Below are 16,022 nucleotides of genomic sequence, written 5' to 3'. Positions count from 1 at the left end.
AAACCCCACTTGTACTAAAAATACAAAAATTATCCAAGTGTGGTGGCAGGTACCTATAATCCCAGCTACTTGGGAGGCTGAGGCAGGAGAATCACTTGAGCTTGGGAGGTGGAGGTTGCAGTGAGCCAAAATCATGCCACTGCACTCCAGCCTGGGTGACAGAGTGAGACTCCGTCTCAAAAAAAAAAAAAAAAAAATAGAAGTCTTCCATATATTCCTCCTCACCCACAAGTTTTCCCTATTATTAACATCTTGCATTTGTATGGTACCTTTGTTACAATTGATGAGTGAATTATTGATACATAATCATTAACTAAAGTTCATAGTTTACATTAGGTTCACTCTTTTTGTTTGTTTACGATAGAGTTGCTGTTAGCCTAGGACGGAGTGTAGTGGTGCAATCTCAACTCACTGCAACCCCTGCCTCCAGGCTCAAGCGATCCTCTCACCTTAGCCTCCTGAGTAGCTAGGACTACAGGTGTGTGCCACCACACCTGGCTAATTTTTGTATTTTTTTGTTGAGATGAGTTTCACCATGTTGCCCAGGCTGGTCTCAAACCCCTGGAGGGTTCACTCTTGTCTTGTACAGTTCTATGGGTTTTGACAAATATGTAACATCATGTATCCACCATTACAATATCATTTACAAAGGACTATCCTTTCTCCATTGAATTGCCTTTGCTCCTTTGTCAAATATCAGTTGAATATATTTATGTCGGTCTATTTCTGGGCTCTCTATTCTGTTCCATTGATCTATTCATCGTTATTTCACCATTACCACACTGTCTTGATTGCTGTGGCTTTATAGTAAGTCTTGGAGTGAAGTGTTAATTATTTTTTTTTTTTGAGATGGAATCTTGCTCTGTTGCCTAGGCTAGAGGGCAGTGGCGCGATCTCGGCTCACTAGCTTCGCCTCCCGGGTTCACGCCATTCTGCCTCAGCCTCCCGAGTAGCTGGGACTACAGGTGCCTGCCACCACGCCCGGCTAATTTTTGGTATTTTTAGTAGAGACAGGGTTTCACCATGTTAACCAGGATGGTCTCGATCTCCTGACCTCGTGATCTGCCCGCCCCAGCCTCCCAAAGTGCTGGGATTACAGGCGTGAGCCACTGCGCCTGGCCCAAGTGTTAATTTTTTAAAAATTAATGAGGATTGAGAATTTTAAGTTTTAAAAAGTAGATTCGTTTTTGATAGTCTCTATAGTACAGTATCTAGATAGGTTTCTTAATGTATTTGTATTATATATCAAATAATTTTTTCATCTTTTCTACATGGTAGCTCTAACCTCGATTTTTGTGGCTACCGTTTCTCTTCATGATTGAATTTAATCTGCATTTATTTTTTCCCCTTGAAAAAGTTATGAATAATTTTAAACTCTTAACTTTTTTTTTTTTTTTTTTTTTTTGAGACAGAGTCTCGCTCTGTCACCCAGGCTGTAGTACAGTGGCACGATCTCAGCTCACTGCAACCTCCCCAGGTTCAAGTGATTCTCTGCCTCAGCCTCCCAAGTGGCTGGGACTACAGGTGCATGCCAGCATGCCGGGCTAATTTTATTTTTTGTATTTTTAGTAGAGATGGGGTTTCGCCATGTTGGCCAGGCTGGTCTCGAACTCCTGAGCTCAGGCTATCCACCTGCCTTGGCCTCCCAAAGTGCTGGGATTACAGGCGTGAGCCACCGTGCCCGGCTTCTAAATGTTTTAAGCTATTAATCAGTCAACCGGTTTTACACAGTTATGTCTCTGCTGCTTTTCTCACAATAATGCACACAAAAGAGATGCCACCTCAAATAAGACTACCCATTTCCCTTGGATATATTATAGATGGAAGTTAGGAAATAAAATCTTCCCTGTTGTAGGATAGCTAACAAAATATCCATAATAAATAACTACTTATTATCCATGTTACAGACAAATTCAGGAATTATGCATGTCTAGATACTTCTAGGTAAATTTAGTTTTGCTCATAAATAGTGTTAAAACGGGCATAGACTTACCTGGGAAAATGTAGTTGATTCGTGGATTCCGAAGTGCTCCCCATTATCTGTCAGTCTTTCAAGACTTGGGGACAATTTAGCTAAAATTAGAGGAATCAGGTATATAGTAATCTCCTTAAATATGACACTATTCCCGTTTTTCTTTCTGAAACTCAGTAGTTTGGGGAGTATTATATCAAATTCATCTAGTTTCTGCTGGCTTTAAGTGGCAAATACATATGAAGCATTTTAATTCTTTTGAAATATATAACAACGTATGCTCTAAATAACCAGGCAGATTGGAATTTACCCAGAAATATTACAGTTTCCTCTAATTTTAGAATATATTTGCACTATTTATAACTTTAGGATTTTTTGAAAAATGAAATTGTGTACTACGACGTATCTATGCTGAGTTATGGGAAATTAGAAGAATAGCTCTCAATAATGTTTTGAGCCATTTTTATTCCACTTTTATCCTGCTCATAGATTCATAGGCCTCTTTTAAAATAAATATCTATAAATAATAATATATCATAGACATTTTATTAAGGTTATGAATTTTTAAATTATGTAAGAAAAAACTTTTGGTTGTTTAAACAGAGAATTTTGATACAAAGAGGAATGAACTAACGAGACAAGGATTTATGGATTTGAATCTAATGGAAGCTAATGATCGAGAAGGAGATCCTTGTGACCTTTGGGTAACTCTACACTCTATGGGCTACAATAAAGCTCTGGAGTTGACAGAGGTAAAGTATTCTTAAACTTTTGCCAGTGGGTTTAGTGTACATAATATTTTACTTTATGAACATTTTCCTGACATATAACTTTCGAATTGGGCACCCAAATCTTTGAACTTTAGTATATGAATGAATCCTGGGTGCAACAACATGTTTCTCTTAGTTTATACAAGTTCTTGTTCTCACCTGAAATTTAGTTACTGCCAACATTAAAATAATTCAAAGACAAAAGAGTCTAAGCATATAATATGCAAGAAAAAAATTTGGTATTAAAAAAATTAAAATTGGAAAAGGCAGTTTGAGTTACTAAAGTCTCATTTCTATAGGGAAACACTTTGTCTTAACAGTTTAAAGGCTCTCTTAGAATAAGGAGAATGTGTCTGCATTAGAACTTGGATTTCTGATATTTTTATAAAGGGTACTTTTGGGGTTAATACTTGTAAAACACTTGGAACAGTGGCTGGCTCATACAAAGCATTGTGTATGTATCAGCTATCATCATCATTATTATCATTAACATGATAGGTATAGAAGTTGAACAGGGCTCGTAATAAACCATAGGGGTAATAAAAATTTAAAAATTAGGCCTTCTTAATTTATATATATATATATATACATATATATATATATATACATATAAAAAACTTTTTTTTTTTTTTTAATTTGAGACAAGGTCTTACTCTGTCACCCTGGCTGGAGTGCAGTGGCACAATCATAGCTCACTGCAGCTTCAACCTCCTGGGCTCAAGTAAGCCTCCTGCCTCAGCCTCCTGAGTAGTTAGGACTACAGGTGCATGCCCCCACGCCCAGCTAATTTTTTAAATTTTTTTTTTTTCTGTAGAGATGGGGGTCTCACTGTTTTACCCAGGCTAATTTCTATATTTTATGTCAGATTTAAAATATAGAATTTAAGAGTTTCAGTTTCAGGCCACAAGTTACATAACAGTACATTTGTTTATACTCTTAAAATTAAAAATAGTATTTGTCCTTTTTCCATACTTGAATCAACTTAGGAGGGCAATACTAACTTTGACAAATTTTGTTTTAGATACATTTAGACTTTGGTTTAATTCCTAGTTTTGACATCATTCAAAACCTTCATTAACCTGTTTGGTGAGAGGTTCTCTATTCTTTCCCCATTTTTAGAAATAGGAGGTGAATAGTTACGGTAACTATTTATATCCTACTTGAGCCTAACAGTCAGAGACTCCCACATTTTAACCATGTGTAAAATCAGCATCTAATCTAGGAACAATATTGATTGTGCTACCCATGTTGTTGCTTATTAGGGAAATTAGTTAAGAGCAATTTAAGACTTTTTACCACAGTTACTGATGTCATTTACCTTTGAAACTATAAGCAAGAAGGATTTCTGAGCTAACATTTAATTTAATTTAAATTTCATTTATTTATTGAGTAGGTTATTTGTATCATTTAAATTCAAAAGGTAAAAAAAATACAGTATACATTGGAAAGTATCAATAGATGATGAGACTGCCACTCAGTAACTGAAATAAAAAGACAAAGCTGAATTGATTGCTTACTATAAAGGAGAGCTATGCTGGTCAGGCACAGTCTTTCCACTGAGAGCAGAATGCTCATTTATATAGGGTTTTGGGGAGGTATGGAATTCAAGGATTGCCTGGCTTTTAGAGGCATAAATGAGTTAATACTATCTGGGGAAGCATGGTTACTTGGATGAGACTGTTGATTGGTTGGCACTAAGCAGTGTATTTACTGATGTGAATCCATCGCTGATTGCCTGACTTTCAAAACTGAGGAGCTGACACTGGTTGCCTAACGTAAGGGTGTTAATTGAAGTGGAGCTGTTCCTCATCAGTTGAACAGATTTCAAATCTTTTTTCTTACTAAATTTCTTTATTGTTTCTTATTAAATTCTTATTACTTATTTCTTTATTTTTCCTTATTAAATTCTCTAATTTAGGCTGTAGAATTACAGATTACACATTCCCTGTATCAGCCTGTGAAGATCCTCTGTTAAAGAGCAATATAACTTCTTTATAAGGGCATTGCCCCTATATACTGTAATTGAATAGTTGCTCTTTTACTGAATTTGAGAAGTAAAACTTACATGTTTAGTTTTGCCCCCCTTTTTTTTCTGTTTTCCTTTTTAAAATAGAATTTCATGATATTAATTTCTTTCTAGATTCAGAACTGGGAAAATTTACTTTCTTTTTAAGAGTTTAAGCACTACATAACTTTTTATTTCCCTTTTGTATGGGTTAACAGGTAGTTGAGAGCTAAATATTGTGCTAAATTTAAGTAGCATCCCATAATCTAGGTTTTATTATTACAGTCTTCCCCATCTTCCTTATCACATATATTGTTAATAATTTTACAATGAATAATTTACAGTTAATAGTTTTCTTGCTTGTTGTTTGCTTCCTATATTAAGTTAGTAGGATAAAGAAAATAAGTAAATAAAAGATCAAGCCCATGAAAAGAAAAAATAAAACTATAGGGCAGCTCTTTTAGATGTGATAAGATTTTAATTAAAAAAATTTAGAATGTGCAGAAATCACTAGTATTCCTATACACCAACAATAGTCAAGTCAAGAGCCAATTCACGAAAGAACTCCCATTCATAATTGCCACAAAAAGAATAAAACACCTAGGAGTACAGTGAACAAGGGAGGCCAGCAATCTCTACAAGGAGAACTACAAACTACTGCTCAAAGAAATCAGAGATGACACAAACAAATGGAAAAACATTTGATGCTCATGGATAGGAAGAATCAATATCGTTAAAATGGTCATACTGCCCAAAGCAATTTATAGATTCAATGATATTCCCACTAAAATACCATTGGCATTCTTTACAGAACTAGAAAAAAAATTTTAAAATTCATATGGAACCAAAAAAAGAGCCTGAATAGCCAAGGCAATCCTAAGCAAAAAGAACAAAGCTGGAGGCATCATGCTACCTAATTTCAAACTATACTACAGGGCTACAGTAACCAAAACAGCATGGTACTGGTACAAGAACAAACATATAGACCAATGGAACAGAATAGAGCACTCAGAAATAAGACTGCACACCTACACCTGTTTGATCTTTGACAAATCTGACAAAAACAAATAATGGGAAAAGGATTCTCTATTCAATAAATGGTTGCTGGGATAACTGGCTAGCCATATGCAGAAGATTGAAACTGGACCCCTTCCTTATACCATATACAAAAATTAACTAGGGCTGGGTGTAGTGGCTCACGCCTGTAATCCCAGCACTTTGGGAGGCTGAGGCGGGTGGATCACAAGGTCAGGAGATCAAGACATCCTGGCTAACATCCTGGCTTTATCCTGGTGAAACCCCGTCTGTACTAAAAATACAAAAAATTAGCTGGGCATGGTGGCAGGCGCCTGTAGTCCCAGCTACTCGGGAGGCTGAGGCAGGAGAATGATGTGAACCCGGGAGACGGAGCTTGCAGTGAGCCAAGATGGCACCACTGCACTCCAGCCTGGGCGAGAGTGCGAGACTCCGTCTCAAAAAAAAAAAATTTAAGATAAAGACTGAAATGTAAAACCCAAAAGTGTAAAAACTCTGGGAGACAACCTAGGCAATACCATTCAAGATATAGGCATGGGGAAAGATTTCATGGTGAAGATGCCACAAGCAATTGCAACAAAAGCAAAAATTGACAAATGGGATCTAATTAAATTGAGCTTCTGTGCAGCAAAAGAAACTATCAACAAAGTAAACAGACAACCTACAGAATGGGAGAAAATTGTTGCAAACTATGCATCTGACAAAGGTCTAATATCCAATATCTATAAGTAACTTAAATTTACAAGAAAAAATTCCATTAAAAAATGGGCAAATGAACAGACACTTTTTAAAGAAGATATACCTGCAGCCAACAATCATATGAAAAAAAGTTCGACATCACTGATCATTAGAGAAATGCAAATCAAAACCACATTTCACACCTGTCCAAATGGCTATTATTAAAAAGTCAAAAAATAAAAGATGCTGTTGAGATTGTGGAGAAAAAGGAATGCTTATACACTGTTGGTGGGAGTGTACATGAGTTCAACCATTGTGGAAGACAGTATGGTGATTCCTCAAAGACCTAAAGACAAGTATCATTCAATCCAGCAATCCTATTACTGGATATACACCTAAAGGAATGTAAATTGTTTTATAAAGACACATACACATGTATGTTCATTGCAGCACTATTCACAATAGCAAAGACATGGAATTAACCTAAATGCCCATCAGTGGAAAACAGGATAAAGAAAAAGTGGTAAATATACACCATGGGATACTATACAGCCATAAAAAAGAACGAGGTCATGTCCTTTGCAGGGTCATGGATGGAGCTGGAAGCCATTATCCTTAGCAAACTAATGCAGGAACTGAAAACCAAATGCCACATGTTCTCATTTATAAGTGGGAGCTAAATGATGAGAACACATGGACACATAAAGGGGAACAACACACACTAGAGCCTATCAGAGGGTGAAGAGTACGAGGAGGGAGAGGATCAGGAAAAATAACGAATGGGTACTGGGCTTACTACCTGGGTGATGAAATAATCTTACAACAAACCCCTATGACACACGTTTACCTATGTAACAAATCTGCACATGTACCCCTGAACTTAAAAGTGTAAAAAAAAAGAAAAAAAATTAGAGAATATGTTTTAACATGGACCTTTTAAGATGTTTTGCTTTCAGTGAATATTCAAATATTGATCCTCTTTGGTTGAATAAAACTGATAGCCATGACTTAAAAAATGGCAGAATATTACCAGAATTTACCAGTACTGAACAAATAAACCTTTAAAAATGCCATACTCATAATTATTATAAATAATCTTTAAAAATTTTTACAAAGGTGATGTGTATGAAAAATAAACCCAGGTCTTCTACTTTTTAGTCCAATGATTTTTCATTCTATTTCTCTTAAAAAGACAAATTTATTATTGCCAAAGGTTGAAGTGATTAAAATATTTTTATTATACAAATATTTTATAATTATTTTATTTTATATTTATTTATTTTATATTATTAAAATATTTTTAAAAACAAAAATTTCTGTTTATGTTCTACTAAAATTAACTTCAGACTTCTTTCTTTTATTTCCTTAAAAGATGACCACCAATTTGTGAATTTATTCAGTTATTCAACAAATACTTATTGAATACCTACTATGTGATAACTGCAGGAAAGAGGCACTGAGGATACAAAGATGAATAACATAATCAAAGTTCCTGCCCTTATGAAATGTATATTCCATGAAGGAGAATGATTAATTAATTAAAATAAAATTATATCAGCCAGGTGCAGTGGCTCACGCCTGTAATCCCAGCACTTTGGGAGACCAAGGCAGGTAGATCACCTGAGGTCAGGAGTTCAAGACCAGTGTGGTCAACATGGTGAAACCTTGTCTCTACTAAAAATACAAAACTTAGCTGGGTGTGGTGGTGGTCACCTGTAATCGCAGCTACTTGGGAGGCTGAGGCAGGAGATTCACTTGAACCCGGGAAGCAGAAGTTGCAGTGAACTGAGATCACCCAACTGCACTCCAGCCTGGGCGACAAGAGCAAAACTCCATCTCCAAAAAAAAAAAAATTATTTCAAAGGTGTTTTGAAACAACTCAAAGGCTGAAGTAGAGAACAGAGAACAGTGGGGGAGTGAGGGAGATTGGGGGGCCAGAGCAGATCCCTCTGCAGAGGTGGCACTTAAGCTTTAACCTGAAGCAGGAAGACAAGGTACCTATGTGAAAATACATAAGGATAATCTTCCCAGTGGAGAGAACACTACGTATGAAGGGCTTCATTTGCTCTAGGATCTGAAAGATAGGATAGCTGTTGCATAGAGACACAGGAGACCAGGTTGGATGGAGAGGCAAAGGCTCTTTACCACATTGGCTTTTTACCACATTGTAGGCTGTGGTAAAAAGACTAAGGTAGATATTAGAAAAATTTCATTCCGAATGCAGAAAATATTTTTAAGTCTCATATTTTAAAGGTGTTTTTAGACTAAACGTTTAGTCAGTGCTCTGTGTCCATGCAGTAAACTTCAATTGTAAATGTAATAATTTCTGTAGAAACCTTTGATGAATTATTTCTGTAACCCTCACCTTAGAAAAGAAAATTAAATAACATGGTATTTGTTAGCATTGAACCAAATGAAGAGATGGTATTATGGTTTAAAGAAGGTGGTATATTACTGATTTGCTAGAGGTTGTTATTTTCTTTTATTTTCTATGAACATTATCAGTTAATATGTCAGGATTTCATGCTTGCTTATTACTCAATTCATAGTACTAAAATTTTCCTCTAAAAGTATATTAGAAGGACAAGCTAGAAGGTATAGCATATCTTCTTATATGGTAACATATTAATAATTTATTTAAAATTCTATCAAAAGGCTGAAACAAGATTTTTTTTTCCAATCAGGCATGTCCATTTGTCATTGATATCTATGCAGAAAAATGCAAGCCAAAAATTAAAGCTGTCCATATGGAGGCATGTAGTGGACAACTTGAGAAGGCCATTTGTAAATCTGTTCTTAGCAACGGTGATGCTAAAGTAATGGATGGCTATGAAAATATAATCGTGCATACTTACAGTTGTGACACCTGGATAACGTCAGTTATTGAAAACAAGGTATCAATTATGAGGTGGTTTTCCTTATTTTGCTACAAAGCTTACTAATATATTTCATCTTATTCCTTACTCTATTCGTATGTGGTAATTAAGTATCCCATCACATTAATAATGTTTATAATGCATAATTATTTTTTCTCCTCAGGTTTCTAACTCAAACTGGGAGTGGTAATTTTTATATGATTTTTAAAGGTTTCCAATTTTTTCTCTTAAAATATTAGGAAAATTAAACATTTGGATATCAGTGAATATAGAGCACAATCTGGGTACAAAGTATTTTATTTAGTTTGTTTCTAAAAGTTTTTATGTATACATAGCTATTTTAATAATAGATATCATGTTTTAAAGAAATATTATAAGCAAAGGAAAAAATTTCAACCCAGCGTTTTACACTAACATTGCAGAGATCCTATAAATTATTATTATTTAATATAACAATGTATTCTACTGTCCCAAGACCAGCTTTCATCAAGCTGATTATTTCTACATTTGGCTCTCTTCCCTGCTGTTAATACTATTGATATTACAGGTCAAGAGAATACGAGCATAAATTCTTAGTCAGAAATATCCAGTTCTCTAGAAATTATAAACTTTCATAAAACTTTATATAAGATGGCTAGGTGCTCAGTACTGTTGACTTATTTCTTTTAGGTCCTAGGTGAGACATATTTTTATGCCTGCCATAAATTTCTTAAAATACTTAAGATTTGGCAGCGTTTTTAGTCAACCTGAGAATATATTATGTAACTATTTTAGTCACAATAGGAGCAACCAGAAAGTGTAAAACTTGATCTCTGCGTTCAAGGAGTTTATGGGCTATAATTGGAAAGACAAAATTAATACTCTTGAAAGACATCAGAGAATAATTAAATGTTACATAATGTAGTACTGTTTGTGTGTGCGATAGGGGTTTTATTCTGTTTCTCTTGTAGTTGTTGTTAATTTGGACCATAGAAGTTGGGGAAGGATTTGTTATGAGGGGCAAGGGAACTGTGATAAGGGATTTGAGCACTGAAGGATGACTAGGATTTAGATATGCAGACAGACAGCCTTTAGAAGCAGGGGAAACAGTGTAAGGAGAAACAAGGCGAAGGGTATATATGAAGTATAAAGGAAAGAGTGAGAATATCTGCTTTGCAGCAATAGACAGCTTTATTTGGAGGAGGATTAGGAGGTAAATAACATACAGCATGGATCCAAATTATATATGTTATCTTGAAAACGAGATAGAGGAGTTTAGACTTGATTAACTAAGCTTGGGTCCCCACCTAGTAGATTGCAGTTTTCAAATGGACCAATCATGCCTCAGAGGGTGATTCCTAAGATGCATCATGGTTCCCTTTCTGCCCTCTATGTTTTATTAGGGTTAAAAGGGTGAAGGGAGTTACTACGTTACCCCAACCCCTCTGTTCTGCTATCACCTATTAGTTCTCAATTCTCTGCCTCCTTTTTCCTCAAGGAAAATTCAACTCTCTTCACCAAAATGTGATAATAATGTGAACATTTTAGACCTTATTGTTTGCCAGGCATTTACATATATTAGAGCATTTACTTCTGACAACAACCCTATAACATAAGTGCTATTCTCATTTTACAAACAGGAAACTGAAGCACAGAGCAGTTAAATAACTTGCAAATGATTACACAGCTAAGTAGTAGAAGAGTTGACAAATAAATTCAGGTAGTCTAACATTATACTACCCCCTTTGTAGTCATTAGGGTATGATCGCGGATTCTTAGTAGGGGAATATTTTTATTCCTGCATTTTCTCCATTTATCAGTGTCATTCTGCTTTCCCTTGCTCCCTATCCATCCTAGAGGCCATTGTCTATTATCTCAGTTGTCACTTCTTCCATAAGGTCTTTCTTGAAACCCCAGTCCAAGCTAATGTTCATCTTCTGTGTTTCTGTAGATCCTTCTAAATACCTCTGTTACAAGACTCAGCAAAGTGTTTTGTAATTGTCATTTTATTTGTCTGTCTCCCCTAGAGTGTGAGCTAGGAGTCAGTAATTCTATCTTTTATCTCAGTGCACCTAGACCCTAAAACAATGCCTGATACAAAGTTGATAATAAATATATTTGTTTATATATTGTCAATGAAGGAGTAAAAAGATGTTTTAGACATATTAGTTGGAAGGTAGTATTAAAATGAATGGAAGTTGAAAAAACTAGAGATAACAACAAAAGAAATAGACACTATTGCTATCATAAGTCAAGGATGAAATAATGTGACCCTAGTGTCCATAATACCCTGGGAATGAAGATTAAAAGGTAAGTAAATTTAAGTCACATTTAAAAGAAAAAGTTTATATAAATGGTGACAGATTGGAAAGAAAATGAATGAGAAAAAGTAACGAAGTTGAAAGAGGTAGCCAATTTGTATGAATTTGTAGTGCACTATATGATGTTAAAACAGAATTTCAGGGTTTATTCTGAGGCTTATATTTGTCTGTAATTATTAAAGAAAGGACTAGCAGCTTATGAAATCTTTTTTTAATAGTCAGATGAGAAAGTGATTATTCACATCAACAATGAGCTAAGTAAAAACTGCATAAACAACAGAGGACTCAACATATTTGCAGTAGAAGTGGGACCCAAATCTACAATGGTAATGTATTATTTTCTAATTAAAGCCTTTTGTTTTATGTCTTTGAAAAAAATTTGCTATTAATGCTATGAGTAAAATGTAGATATAAAATGGAGTGGAAAATTATTTTAAGTATGATATTTGTATCAGTATCATTCTATACTCAAGAGACAGGAGACTTTGGTTCTAATCCAGTTCTGTCACTGTTTGGTTGAGTGACTATGGGAAGTTCATTTACTTCTATGTTCCAGTCTCTCTAAGTGTAAAATTAAGATAATATCACTAGGCCGGGCACGGTGGCTCACGCCTGTAATCCCAGCACTTTGGGAGGCCGAGGTGGGTGGATCACCTGAGTTCAGGAGTTCAAGACCAGCCTAGCCAACATGGTGAAACCCCATCTCTACAAAAATACAAAAATTAGCCAGGTGTGGTGGCAGACGCCTGTAATCCCAGCTACTCGGGAGGCTGAGGCAGGAGAATCTGAACCTGGGAGGCGGAGGTTGCAGTGAGCTGAGATCACGCCATTGCACTCCAGCCTGAGCGACAAGAGTGAGACTCTGTCTCAAAAAAAAATAATAATCCCAGCACTTTGGGAGGCCGAGGCGGGCGGATCACGAGGTCAGGAGATCGAGACCATCCTGGCTAACACGGTGAAACCCCGTCTCTACTAAAAATACAAAAAAAATTAGCCGGGCGTGGTAGCGGGCGCCTGTAGTCCCAGCTACTCGGGAGGCTGAGGCAGGAGAATGGCGTGAACCCGGGAGGCGGAGCTTGCAGTGAGCCGAGATCGCGCCACTGCACTCCAGCCTGGGCGACAGAGCGAGACTCCGTCTCAAAAAAAAAAAAAAAAAAAAAAAAAAAAAAAAAAATAATAATAATAATAATAATATCACTAGTTTTATGTACTTCACAAAGTTAAAGTAAGGATAAAAATAAAATGATGTATGTACATGAAAGTACTTTTTACATCATATAGAAATGTAAAGTATTAATAGTAACAATAATTTTGATAACCCAAAATGCTTTTATCTGCATTATTAAGATTTTCTAAAGTATCCTGAGAGGGACAATGCCTCTGAGTTTTAAATAAGGAAGTAAGTCAAGAGCTAGAAAAAGCTGTAGTTCTGGTGTTAGCAGAACTCTGGGTTTCTGATTTAGCCAGGGGTTCAAAGGCAGGGACAGATCAATAGAGCTACCTACTGGGCAAGTGAAGGGAGAAAGGAAGAAGCTTCCTATTCTTACCCTTTCTTTCTCCATACTGTCCATAAAATCCTAAAACATTCCAGAACAGGATAAAGAGATTATCTTTTCTGTTTCTCCAATTAAGATTTTAGAAAATGCTCTAGGTTTAGCAAGGAAAGGATATTTTCTCCTCTTTCCACCACTCTTCTTTACCCACATTCACACACACCAACTGACAGCTACTATGTTAGGGTAGAATTTAGACTGGATTATCCTGTTAGACCTCAGAACATAGATTGCTAGTCTCTGCTAAGGACAAATATTGTAGAATTTTATCTGTACAGGGATATTCTTATACAAGGCCTAGAAATGTTGTCCTATTTAAAAATTAGCCAAAAGTAACAATATATAAAAAGAGAGTAAAAGCTTTCTATTTTTATGTGCAGGTTTGTCAACATGTAATGCCTCTGAATGAACGACAAGAATGGATATATTATTGTATATATTCTCTTATTTCTTAAATAATTATACTTAGAACTTACCAAACTAAGAATTATTTCAGATTTAGTCTGTTATTTATTAAACAACTAAATGCTACTTAACTGATGTACCTAAATAATAATCTATTCAATATATATGCATTTTCATTTTATGTCCATGTTATGTACTTTATTATTAAAATATAAATAATGCTTTCATTGTGTGGTGTTCTTATTTAGTAGGAAATCTTTTTCTTTTTTTTTTTTTTCTCAGCAATAAGGCTATTTATTTCACCTGGGTGCAGGCGGGCTGAGTCCGAAAAGAGAGTCAGCAAAGGGAGATAGGGGTGGGGCCATTTTATAGGATGTGGGTAGGTAAAGGAAAATTACAGTCAAAGGGGTTTGTTCTCTGGCGGGCAGGGGCGGGAGTCACAAGGTGCTCGGTGGGGGAGCTTTTGAGCCAGGAGAAGGAATTTCACAAGGTAATGTCATCAGTTAAGGCAGGAACAGGCCATTTTCACTTCTTTTGTGGTGGAATGTCATCAGTTAAGGCAGGAACCGGCCATCTTGATATGTACGTGCAGGTCACGGGGGATATGATGGCTTAGCTTGGGCTCAGAGGCCTGACATTCCTGTCTTCTTATATTAATAAGAAAAATAAAACAAAATAGTGTTGAAGTGTTGGGGCGGCGAAAATTTTTGGGGGTGGTATGGAGAGATAATGCCGGGTGATATTTCTCAGGGCTGCTTCGAGTGGGATTAGGGGTGGCATGGGAACCTAGAGTGGGAGAGATTAAGCTGAAGGAAGATTTTGTGGTAAGGGGTGATATTGTGGGGTTGTTAGAAGAAACATTTGTCTTATAGAATTATTGGTGATGGCCTGGATACAGTTCTGTATGAATTGAAAAACTAAACGGAGTAAGAGAAGGAGAAAAACAGGTATTAAAGGACTAAGAATTGGGAGGACCCAGGACATCCAATTAGGCAGTGCCCAAGGAGGTTCAGCATAGCCCTGCCAGCAAAGATTATTTGTTTACTTTAAGAGGGAGTTAAGAGTGGCCATTTGGGGATAGCACCAGGAGACATCAGCTGTGATGGCTTGGCGAAACAGTGTAAACCGGCAGTGTAAACAAGAGTAGGGCATTTATGAGTAGAGAACGATGAATAGGAGTATGACTAGACAGAAGATAGTAGGGATGACAAGTTTTTTGGGGCACAGTCCAAGTTGGTCTGGTGTCTGGAATGAGACTGAGGCCTACTAAAAAGGAGCATCCATACAGGAGCTCAAATGGGCTGTACCCTGTAGCATTCCCAGGACAGGCCTGAATTCTGAGAAGGGAAAGTGGTAAAAGGATTGTCCAGTCCTTTTTAAGTTGGTGGCTGAGCTTGGTGAGGTGTGTTTTTAAAAGACCATCAGTTTGCTGAATACCAAGAGCCTGAGAAACTGCTTGGGTGATTTGACTAATAAAGGCCGGTCAGTTATCGGATTGTATAGAGGTGGGAAGGCCAAACCAAGGAATTATGTCTGACAGAAGTGAAGAAATGACCGCGGTGGCCTTCTTAGACCCTGTGGGAAAGGCCTCTACCCATCCAATGAAAGTGTCTACCCCGACCAAGAGGTATTTTAGTTTCCTGACTCGAGGCATGTGAGTAAAGTCAATTTGCCAGTCCTGGGCTGGGGCAGATCCCCGAGCTTGATGTGTAGGGAAGGGAGGGGGCCTGAACAATCCCTGAGAGGTAGTAGAATTGCAGCTGGAACACTGAGAAGTGATTTCCTTGAGGATAGAGTCCCATGATGGAAAGGAAATGAGAGGTTCTATGAGGCGGGCTTAGTGGCTTGTAACCTACATGGAAGAGGTTATGAAATGATGACAGAATAGAATGGGCTTTTGAGACTGGAAGGAGGTATTTTCTTTGGTCCAAGAACCACTTGCCTTGTGTGGGAAGAGATAGGTGGAAGTTTCAGTGAGGGAGTAGGTGGGAGTAGCCAGATGAGAAGGAAGAAAACTGCCATGAGGGATAGAAATTGGAACGCTAGCTGCTTTTTTTAGCTATCTTATCAGCCTAAGCATTGTCCTGAGCAATGGGATCTGATGCCTTTTGATGGCTGCTTTTTTAGCTACCTTATCAGCATAAGCATTGTCTTGAGCAATGGGATCTGATGCCTTTTGATGGCCTTTGCAGTGAATGACTCCAGCTTCCTTTGGAATTAAAGCGGCTTTGAGAAGAGTTTTTATTAAAGAGGCATTAATGATGGAGGACCCTTGCATAGTGAGGAAATTTCTTTCTGCCCATATAACAGCATGGTGGTGCAAGATATGGAAGGCATATTTAGAGTCAGTATAAATATTGACGCGTAGTCCTTTTGCGAGAGCGAGGTCTCGAGTTAAGGCAGTGAGTTCAGCTTGCTGAGAGGTAGT

General features: G+C 36.8%; 1 protein-coding gene across 2 annotated transcripts in view; it reads left to right on the top strand.

Annotated features, from left to right (window-relative positions):
• EFCAB7 (EF-hand calcium binding domain 7) overlaps window positions 1-13,821 on the top strand; it is a 49,601-nt gene extending 35,780 nt beyond the window's left edge. For both annotated transcript variants that reach the window (XM_063801147.1, XM_009459734.5), the window contains exons 11-14: window positions 2,576-2,724; window positions 9,145-9,354; window positions 11,855-11,962; window positions 13,570-13,821. In XM_063801147.1, coding sequence (XP_063657217.1) covers window positions 2,576-2,724; window positions 9,145-9,354; window positions 11,855-11,962; window positions 13,570-13,644 — 542 coding nt within the window. In that variant the 3' untranslated portion in view covers window positions 13,645-13,821. The remainder of the gene's footprint in view (window positions 1-2,575; window positions 2,725-9,144; window positions 9,355-11,854; window positions 11,963-13,569) is intronic.
• The last annotated feature ends 2,201 nt before the right edge of the window (window positions 13,822-16,022 follow it).

Source organism: Pan troglodytes, chromosome 1, assembly GCF_028858775.2.
Source record: "Pan troglodytes isolate AG18354 chromosome 1, NHGRI_mPanTro3-v2.0_pri, whole genome shotgun sequence".
Classification (NCBI taxonomy): domain Eukaryota; kingdom Metazoa; phylum Chordata; class Mammalia; order Primates; family Hominidae; genus Pan; species Pan troglodytes.
This window is presented reverse-complemented; position numbering and strand designations above follow the sequence as displayed.